The sequence below is a fragment of the Anomaloglossus baeobatrachus genome, chromosome 2 (genome assembly GCF_048569485.1).
Source record: "Anomaloglossus baeobatrachus isolate aAnoBae1 chromosome 2, aAnoBae1.hap1, whole genome shotgun sequence".
Classification (NCBI taxonomy): domain Eukaryota; kingdom Metazoa; phylum Chordata; class Amphibia; order Anura; family Aromobatidae; genus Anomaloglossus; species Anomaloglossus baeobatrachus.
Genome location: NC_134354.1, coordinates 639,108,262 through 639,119,105, shown reverse-complemented (window position 1 = coordinate 639,119,105; position 10,844 = coordinate 639,108,262). Strand labels below are relative to the sequence as shown.

At 48.3% G+C, this 10,844-nt stretch overlaps 1 protein-coding gene across 1 annotated transcript in view; it reads left to right on the top strand.

Moving 5' to 3' along the window:
* Positions 1-930: 930 nt before the first annotated feature.
* FKBP11 (FKBP prolyl isomerase 11) overlaps positions 931-10,844 on the top strand; it is an 88,099-nt gene continuing 78,185 nt past the window's right edge. Inside the window, exons 1-2 of the mRNA XM_075334403.1 lie at positions 931-1,129; positions 2,279-2,341. Coding sequence (XP_075190518.1) covers positions 1,016-1,129; positions 2,279-2,341 — 177 coding nt within the window. The 5' untranslated portion in view covers positions 931-1,015. The remainder of the gene's footprint in view (positions 1,130-2,278; positions 2,342-10,844) is intronic.

Here is a 10,844-nt window from a genome sequence, read left to right as displayed (position 1 = left end):
ATGCCCAGAAACTGTTTGGGCCAGGCTGGAGTGATCTGAATTTGATGTGTGGCATCACTAGGTATGTAACTGTGGTGTGAGATCAGTGGCCCAAAGCCATTTAACCCCTCAAAAACACCAGTTACTTATTCAAATCTGTGAAAACTGAGGTTTTGCCCACTTTGATGCCAGTTCTGATGCCCAGAAACTGTTTGGGCCAGGCTGGAGTGATCTGAATTTGATGTGTGGCATCACTAGGTATGTAAATGTGGTGTGAGATCAGTGGCCCAAAGCCATTTAACCCCTCAAAAAAACCAGTTACTTATTCAAATCTGTGAAAATTGGCTGTGTGCCCACTTTGATGCCAGTTCTGATGCCCAGAACCCCTTTGGGCCAGGCTGGAGTCACTTCAGTTTAATTAGAGGCATCACTAGGTATGCAATTCTGGTGTTAGATCAGTGGCCCAAAGCCATTTAACCCTTTCACTAACATACTTTGGTGCCCACTTTGATGCCCATTTTTATGCCAGTTTTATAATTTTTGCAGCTGGTTTTGAGTGTATTTATATTAGGGCACATCAGTGCATTGTATTTTATTATTGTCATGTGTCATTTTTTTGTTAAACGTGTAAAAAACTGAAAAAACTAAATTGCCGAATAAGAAACTGGACGAATAAGAAACCAACTTCAGCATCGTGACAATGACACACACTGACAATGACACACACACACACACACTGACACAGAAGACCACACACACTGACGGTGACACAGTCTGGCACACACACGCACTGACAGCACCACACACTGATACACACAGACACTGACAGACACTGACACACTCTCTCGCTCACTCTCTCCAGGTGTAGCACCCATGAGTGGAGGTGTCCTGGGCGGGGAGCTAGAGGAGAGAGGGGCAGGCTGGCTGGTGGGCGGGGCCTGTGGCTCCTCCCCCTCCCTCTTAGCCCTCTCTCCCGGCGCTCGCGGTCCTCTTCTTCTCCTGGCAGCTGTCACCTTCCCTCCATCCCGTGTGCACCATGTTCCGGGCTCCTCTCCTGCTGCTGCTCCTCTTCTCCTCCTCAGCACTGATCAGGGCGGACGCCGAGGAGGAGGACAATGAGAATGACACCGAGCTGGTGATTGAGACTGTGGTGAGTACAGGGAACCCCGGGGCACGTGTAATGTCACCCACAGGTGGCAGCTGCTATATCCCCTATGCACCCCGTGCCTCCCCCCACACTATACACCCCAGTGCTACTTACCCCAGTACTATACCCCCTATACACACACATATACCTCCCCCATACACAGGTATTACACCCATGTGCCCCCCACATAACGGGCCGCCACTCTCCCTGCTCCCTCTGATACAATGATGCCCACTTCACTTGTGTGCAGCTACTTATGTGCCCACAGTGCCACTGTCCCACATGTGACATCGCTATAGCCGTCCAGTTACAGCTGATCTCTATGCTCAGTGTACGTGAGTGCTCATCGTCACATCTGCCACCTGCTCGGCATGTCCCCACTGTGCCCATCCTCTGGTGTTGTGCCCCCTCTATGCCCATAAAGTCATGGTGTTGTGACACTTCTGTGCACATCTGGTTCTCTGCCCCCTCTGTGCCCATCATGTCCAAGTGTTGCGCCCCCTCTGTGCTCATCATGTCTGGTTGTTGTGCCGCTTCTGTATCCATCTGGTGTTGTGCCCACTCTGTGCCCATCATGCCCTGGTTGTGCCCATTCTGTATCCATCTGGTGTTGTGCACAGAATTGTGCCCCCTCTGTGCTCATGTCCTAATGTGGTGCCCCCTCTGTGCCCATAATGCCCTGGTTGTGCCCCCTCTGTATCCATCTGGTGTGGTGCCCCCTCTGTGCCCATCATGTCATAGTGTTGTGCCTCCTCTGTGTTCATCATGTCCTAGTGCTGTGCCCCCTCTGTATACATCTGGTGTTGTGCCCCCTCTGTGCCCATCATATCCTGGTGTTGTGCCCCCTCTGTGCCCATCATATCCTGGTGTTGTGCCCCCTCTGTATCCATCTGGTGTGGTACCCCTCATGTCCTCGTGTTGTCCTTCTCTGTATCCATCTGGTGTTGTGCCCCCTCTTGCCCATCATGTCCTAATGTTGTGCCCATCATGCCCTGGTTGTGGCCCCTCTGTATCCATCTGGTGCTGTGCCCATCATGTCCTGGTTGTGCCCCCTCTGTGCCCATCATGCCCTGGTTGTGCCCCCTCTGTATCCATCTGGTGCTGTGCCCCGCGGTGTCTTCTCTCGGTGTCATCCCTTTATCTCTCCCACAGGTGAAGCCGGAGTCGTGTGTGGACACGGTGGAGTGGGGAGACACCATCCAGCTCCACTACACGGTGAGTACACGGTCACTGCTCCGGAGGCCACATCTGGGCCTCAGCGGTAACATCTGTAACAACAATCACACGTCAGCACTCGGCCCGGCCTGCACACCCCGGGGGAGGGGACGGTGCGCTGGGGGCGGAGAGCCCGCACTGAGGAGGCCTCCTGACACTGGAGCTCCACGTCACAGCACTGGAGCCGGCACTTGTCTGTCATCACTCGTGTCTGCCGCGTGGACGCACATTCCTCTCAGAATACAGCGGGAAAGAAATGTACGAGAGCTGAGGAATGGAGCCGCATAGCAACCAATCAGATCTCAGCATTCATCTGTGACTCCTCACATGTAGGGTGAGAGCAGGGACCCGATTGGTTGGGGCAATTACAACTTGTACTTGGAGACATATAGTGTGTGTGTGTGTGTGTGTGTGTGTGTGTGTGTGTGTGTGTGTGTGTACTTATATTCACATACATAATGTATACATTACTCACAAACAGGATATTTGGCTTTCAGGTGAAATATATGGAAAAAGTTCACTCTACAGTGATATTTTATCTTGACAGTAGGGTATTTAAAGGGAACCTGTCAGGTGTAATATGCACCCAGGACCACGAGCAGTTCTGGGTGCATATTGCTAATCCCTGCCTAACCGCCCCTGTATACACTAGCATAGATAAAGAGATCTTGAGAAAAAGTATTTCTAAAGATCATATACCGTATGCTAATGAGCAGTGGCATAACTAGAGTTTGATGGGCCCCGGTGCAAAGTTCAGACCTGGGCCACCCCACACCACGTACACCGACACTTGGGGTACGGGATAATGACGCTGACACTTGGCTCTCATACCCTCAGCACCCAGATTTCCCATGATCTGAAATCCCTCTATCAGCACCCAGCTTTCCTATGTTCTGATATCCATCTTGTCCTCAGCACCCAGCTTTTCCCATGCTCTGTTAAACCTCTTTCCCGCAGCACCCAGCTTTCCCGTATCAGAGCATGGGAAAGCTGGGTGCTGAGAGAAGATGTATAGCAGAGCATGGGAAAGCTGGGTGCTGAGAGAAGATGTATAGCAGAGCATGGAAAAGCTGGGTGCTGATGAAAAGAGCCTTTTTCCCTCAGCACAAAACGTTCCCATCCCCTGCTTGTATATTTATCCCCTCTTGTATATAGTTCTCCAAATACTATAATGGCTCCCACATAACCCTTTATATATTAGAATGCACCTCCATAGTCCTCCATGTATTATAATGCATTTCCCATAGTCCTCCATGTATTATAACTCACCCCATAATCCTCCATATATTATACTGCACCATAGTCCACCATATATTATAATGCACGCCCATAGTCCTCCATGTATAAGGTAACCCTCGTAGCCCTCCACTTATTATAATGAATTTCTCATAGTTCTCCATATATTATAATTTACCCCATAGTCCTCCATGTTTTATAATGCACCCCCATAGTCCATGTATAAGGTAGGCTCCATAGTTCTCCATATATTACAATGTAACCCCCATAGTCCTATATGTATTATAACGCAACCCCATAAAACTTCATATTGTATTATGCAGCCCCATACTCCTCCATGTATAATGCACTTCTATTTTCCATGTATAAGGTGTCCTTCATTTTGATTTATGCAGCCTCATACTCCTCCATGTATAATGCAGCCAGCCTCCCCAGGCCTCCATGTATAATATAGCAGCCAGCTTCCCCAGGCCTCCATGTATAATAATGCAGCCAGCCTCCCCAGGCCTCCATGTATAATAATGCAGCCAGTCTCCCCAGACCTCCATGTATAATAATGCAGCCAGCCACCCCAGGCCTCCATGCTCTACCTTAGCACATCAGACTCTCCCCTACCATGGAAAGCTTCAAGAGGAACCTCAAGACCCACCTCTTCCAACAAGCCTACAACCTACAATAGCCCTCAGTCCAGTACACCACTGCGCAACTAGCTCTGTCCTCACCTATTGTACCATCACCCATTCCCTGTAGACTGTGAGCCCTCGCGGGCAGGGTCCTCTCTCCTCCTATACCAGTCTGTTTTGTACTGTTAATGATTGTTGTACGTATACCCTCTTTCACTTGTAAAGCGTCATGGAATAAATGGCGCTATAATAATAAATAATAATAATGCAGCCAGCCTCCCCAGGCCTCCATGTATAATGCAGCCAGCCTCCCAAGGCCTCCATGTATAATGCAGCCAGCCTCCCCAGTTCTCCCTGTATAATGCAGCCAGCCTTCCCAGGCCTCCATGTATAATGCAGCCAACCTACACAGGCCTCCATGTATAATAATGCAGCCAGCCTCCTCAGGCCTCCATGGTGACTTCCGTGACTGCGGTAGTTACGCCCCTGCCCACAGCGGCATGGAGAGCTGGGGGGGGTAGCGGGGAATGGGGGGGAGTCATTGGAGACGTTAGCAGCGGCGGCAAGGGGAGAGGAGCTGGTACTCACACAGGCCGAACGGGTGACAGAGGTAAAGTGCAGCACACAGCATACACTGTGAGCTGCACAAAAACGGTACCGATCTCCTCCCTCTGCTGGACAGCCCAGGGGATGTGTCCAGGTCACAGCAGGCAGTTTTCCTGTATTAAGTATAGGTTGCAGTCTGACTATCAAAGTGAATGCACAGAGGGCTGCCATAAAGGAGGTGAGTAACCGTCGTTACTCACAGCAAATCCAAGATGGCAGCCCCCAGTGCTTCAGTAAAACTAGAATTCAATAAAAACTAACTAAACAGTGAGTTTATTTTTGTGTTAAAAATACTTGATTTCATAATCTCTATTATTAATACAAAATAAAAAATGCGACACCTTCCCTTTAATCCTGAAGCTCCCCAGGGGGGAGCGGCGGTGGTAGAGCGACTCAGGAAGGACACAGGAGGAAGAGCGATGCTGTGCGCTAGGTGGAGGGAGTGTTGCTGCTCAGGAGGGTCAGCAATGCTGTGGCTCGGGGGTGTAGCCTCGGGCGCATTTGAATCCACCGGGTATGGCTTACCAGGGCGGTGGTGGTGGAGCAGAGTCACAGGATGCGCTCGGGGGTGTTGCAGTGGCCGCCATTGATCTGCGGGCGGCGGGGGTCTGCGGAGGTGTCACAACACAGAGTGTCTCGGCGGCGGGCGGTCTGTGGAAATGTCTCGGCGGCAGGTGCATTGAGCTGACTGCCGGCTGCATTGAATCGCCCGCGTTTGACAAAATGGACTTGAAGAAAATGACCGTGGAGGCGGCGCATGCTCAGATAGGACTCCATGGCTATTTTCGTGACATCCAACGCCTCAATCTGCGCAAGCGCCGCTTCTGCAGCTATTTTCTTAAAGTACATTACATGAACTGTGGGCGATTCAATTGAGCCGGCAGTCAGCTCAACGCACCCGCCGCCGAGACACCCTTGCAGCCTGTTTGCCCCCAGATCAATGCTGCCCATCGCGACACTCCCAAGCGCGTCCTGTGAGCCTGTCTCCTATGAGCCCGCTCAACCACCGCCGCCTTCATAAGCCATATCTGTTTTGTAAGATGCCCATTTTACCGCCAGTTTTGAGGAAAAAAAGTGCATCTTACAAAGCGAAAAATATGGTAAATGAGAATACTGAAGTTATATGAACACGTTCAGGATTGTTTCTTTGCAGATTTAGTTGTAGAAAAATAACTGCAGCATGTCAATTCTCTCTGTGTTTTTTCCTGCGTTTTCCCCATTAAAAGTAATGAAAAAAAAAAACACAAGCAAAAATACATACAACGCATCAAATTGTGGCAAAACCCCTTGTTTTTGCTGCAGCATTTCTCCTGTCAGTAGATGTAGATTTGGTGCAGAAATTTCTGCAACCAAATCTCCATCTTGTGCACATCCATTGCTGCCACTGGCGCTGGACCCCCCTGACTCACGTGCTAATATTAGCACTCAGCAGTGCACAGTCATTTAGCCATACTGTACTTAGTGCAAAGGACCTGGCTGCCTGCAACAAACTGCTCCAAATCCTTCCCCACTGCTCACATTCATTGTATGTGACCCACACCAACTTACCAGCCTCAGCCCCTTATCTCCCAGATTCCAAAATGTTCTAGGCACTGGCAGCTTAGTGAATCTTTTCATGTTATAAATATCTAATGCAAAAAGGGTCAGATGCAGTTTTCTGCATTATAGCTACTGTCAACCCTGTCCAGCACATGGCTGCCTGCACATTACTAAATAAATGAAGGGTCCACATCGGGTCACTGACCAGAGCTAGTGGGAGGGGGAGACAGAGGCTGTTCCTCACAAGTCGCAAACTTTGTTACTGTGTCGGCCACTGTCTGCCCCTCAGACCGCACTGCAGCCTCCAGTTCTGACCTGATTCTTCATCTCCTGCGACTGCTGACATGCATCCACACAGTCACTGCCTCCACAGCCTGTAGACCCGTAGAAGACGAGGCAGGCAGTCAGCCCGAGGTCACAGGTAGGAAGAGGCTGGAGGGGGTGGAGCCCAGCGCTGCCAACCACTTGTATTAGAGCTAGTCAGTATAGTTACATCGCAGCTTCTCTGTCACAGAGCGGAGACGACTGTTTATCTGCTGGGCGGGCGGTGCCGGGCCCCTAACCTGCCGGGCCCAGTCGCAATGGCGACCACTGCGACCGCAATAGTTACGCCCCTGCTAATGAGTGAGGGCAAGAGCCCGCTGGGCATTAGTCCCCCGGCCAGTCGCCCCCATTAGCATGTTAGTACATCCCCCGACGGGGGATTTCGGCTTAGTGCTCCTGATCCCGGACTTTCGGTCATGCGCACTATGAAGCTGGGTGTACGCGTCCCAGCTTCAAACTGAAGTAGTGTGCATGACCCAAACTCCAGGGTCATGCATACTGAGCTGAAATCCAGTGTCAGACGACGATGGCAGCGGAGAGGTGAGTGAGATCATCCTCTGATGCTGCACATTCATTAGCATGTTAGAACGCCCGCAGTTTCACACTTGCGTTGTTTTGTTGGAACGGATTCCGTCACAAATGTAGTACAGTTCATTTATTTACAGTGGAAGCGCAACACCATGTGGACACATGCGGGTAGTGTATGAAGCACACAATAGCATGGTGTCACGCTTCCACTGTAAATAAATGAACTGTACTGCATTTGTTACGGAACCCGTTCCAACAAAACAACGCAAGTGTGAAACCGGCCTAACATGCTAATGGAGCCGACTAGCCAGGGAAGCAACGCCCAGGGGACTAGTGCCTGGCCTCATTAGCATACGGTAAAAGATCTTTAGAAATACTTCTTTAAGGCTATGTGCCCACGGGACTCTGTATCTGCGGATTTTTCTGCATCAAAATCCGCAGCTTTCCCCCGGAATCCGCACTTTTTCATAGGTGTGGATTTGATGCGGATTTTGTTGCGGATTTTGCATTTTGTTTTATTTTTTTTTTAATTCAATTGAATAGGCAAAAGCCGCACGAAAATCCGCAACAATAATTGACATGCTGCAGATTTTTCCGCACGAAAATCCGCACGATTTCCGCTGCGGAAAAATCCGCAGCGTGGGCACAGCATTTCCCAAATGCCATAGAAATGGCTGGGGAGTAGCTGTGCTGCAGATTTCTGGAAAATCCGCGGCTTTTCCGCGAGAAATCCGCGGCAAAATCTGCGCATTTTCCGCAGCGTGGTCACATAGCCTAAAGATTCCTACTACTTGTGGTTCTTGGTACATATCGGACCTGACAGGTTCCCTTTAAGTAGAAGAATCCATTGGTGATTTTCTCATTTCACACAATTTATTGAAACAAAAAAGCCAACAGTAGTGAGTATACCCCCACAAATGTCAATGTCTCTATAACCTGTCATGTGGCCTTGAGCATCAATTACAGCTGACAGTGATATCTCATGCTGTTCACAAGTGGAGTTACTGTCTGCTGAGACATGGCATCCCACTCTTCTTGAAGGGCGTCCCTCAGGCCATTGAGGTTGTGGGGTACAGAGTTATGAGCCTCTACACCAAGGGTATCAAACGCAGCTGGGTGAATGGGCCGCACATAGAAAAAAACATTTGAGAGGGGCTGCATTCTTTGCAGGACAAAGTGACATTTTTTAACGATCCAATGTTTTTTTTTTCTATACACCTTTGGATCACTTTCTTGAGCATTGTTTTGCTTGTTTATTATAACAAACCTGCACTTTTTTTTAGGTAAGTTTATATATAAAAAAGCATTTTTAATGGCAAAACAAAAAGTTATGCTTTATTTTGAATTTTTTTTTTTACATTTTATCCCCTTCTTGTAATATTATTTTACAATTAGCAGCATCATATAATAATCTTAGCCAACATCTTGTAGTAATGTCCCCATCTGTGTGCCCTGTTGTAAGGTGTTCATCCTTGTAGTATTGTGCCCAGGATTATTGTTCTCATCCTTGTGCCCTGTAGTATTGTGCTCATCCTTGTAGTATTGTGCCCAGTAGTATTATACCCATCCTTGTAGTATTGTGCCCAGTATTATTGTGCTCATCCTTGTGCCCTGTAGTATTGTGCTCATCCTTGTGCCCTGTAGTATTGTGCCCATCCTTGTGCCCTGTAGTACTGTGCTCATACTTGTGGTATTGTGCCTAGTAATATTGTGCCCAGTAGTATTGTGCTCATCCTTGAGGTATTATGCCCATCCTTGTGCCCTGTAGTATTGTGCCCATCCTTTAGTAATACACAAAAAAAGTTTCACCTATCCTCCATGACGATCGCGGCCCTATGCCGGGGGTCGGTGCCAGCATGACTTTACTACAGTTGAATCATTTGCGGTGACGTGCAGAGGAGATGTCTGCGCTGTACCAATGGTTTCCGCCCACCAATCAGATGCAAGAAGGTGACGTCATACAGTGATGTACCAGAAAAAACACGTATCTTTGAAATAAAATTATTTTTATACTCACCTATCTCTAGTGATGCTGTCTTCGGCCTTCTGTCTCCTGCTTCCAGGCCGGCTAATTATGTTCATGAATACTCACTGCACCGCGACCTGGAAGTAACAGCAGCGGCCAAAGACAGCAGCGCAGGAGATATCAGCACCACGGTGAGCAGCAGCGTGGACAGGTGAGTACAGAAGTACCTGATCTCCGTGTGCTATATCACGTATAGCACACGGAGAACACACGTGTGCCAAAATCACGGCACACAGAGGGCCATATGCATTTTTAACACGTCAGTTTAACACGTGTGTGTTTTTCATTGAAGTGTGAATGAGGAGTTAGGCAGCAGGGAGCCAGCTGTCAATCAGCATGATATCAGCAGTCACGCCCAGTTAACAGAGCATAGCGGAAAAGAAACGGCTGCTCTTTCAACATGACAACTGTGAGACGGAGAATCCCCAGCAGGAGCTGCCTGTGACTGCTCTGTACTGGCAAAGATCGGCATCTGGCAGGCAGCTAAGTATTACTGGCCTGTTAGTTTTTAGGTGCATTGAAAAAAAAAATATAGTCCATGATAACCCCTGTAAGGAAAGTAGGTTACGTGAGTTTTTTTTACTTGTTTTTATTGTGTTTCTGAGGCCTGTCTCACACGTCAGTGATTCTGGAACGTATGTGCTAGTTTTTATACGTACCAGAATCACGAACATACGCAGACCCATTATAATCAATCGGTCTGCGCACACATCAGTGATTTTTCACTGACCGTGTCTCCGTGATTACCGCACGAAGACATGTCCGTTTTTTTCTGGCATCATTGATGTCTCACGGACCATACTATCATGTAGTCCGTGAAACACGTACCAGAAAAACACGGACATTGAAAATAATAAACATTTCATACTCACCTTCTCCAGCTACGCTCGCTTCGGCCTATGCATGCTGCTGCTTCAGAGCCGGCTCATTATTCTCATGCATATTCATGTATGCAGCCACAGCCAACCCGGAAGTAGCTGCAGCGGGGGTGGAAACACAGCAGAGCCGAAGAGTTCAGCACCACAGACAGCAGGGGCAGGGACAGGTGAGTTTATCTCCATGTGCAATTATGGATGATGGATAACGTATCACGGATTGCACATATACAACACACGTGTGCCGTGAATCACGGAACACGGAGGGACATATGCGTTTTTTACACGTCATTGAAAAACGTTTGTGTTTATCACTGACGTGTGAAACAGGCCTGACACAGTGGTTTCTCTCTTTTTGGTATATCAGGTTTTAGATAAAACTTCTTTGTTTTTTATACTTCTGGATATGTCTTTGCCAAAACTTTTAATGAGGATTATATGCATTTTTACTGCATTTCGGAAACACATGAAAAACACAAGTTTTTTACTTGTGAATTTCCGCATACAATGTAATTCTATGAGGAAAATCTGCACATAAAATTCAATGTACCTGCAACAGAAATTCAGATTTTGTGAATTTGAAACACACATCGCAGGTCAATGTTCCCAGCGTTAAAAAAGAAGCACAGTGGGTAGATTTCTATAAATCCCCTCCACATGACTAGAACTTTACATAGCGTCAAACGTTTACGAAAAACTCATTCTGTGCGCAGCTTTAGGGGTACTTTCCATGTTGCGACATCGCT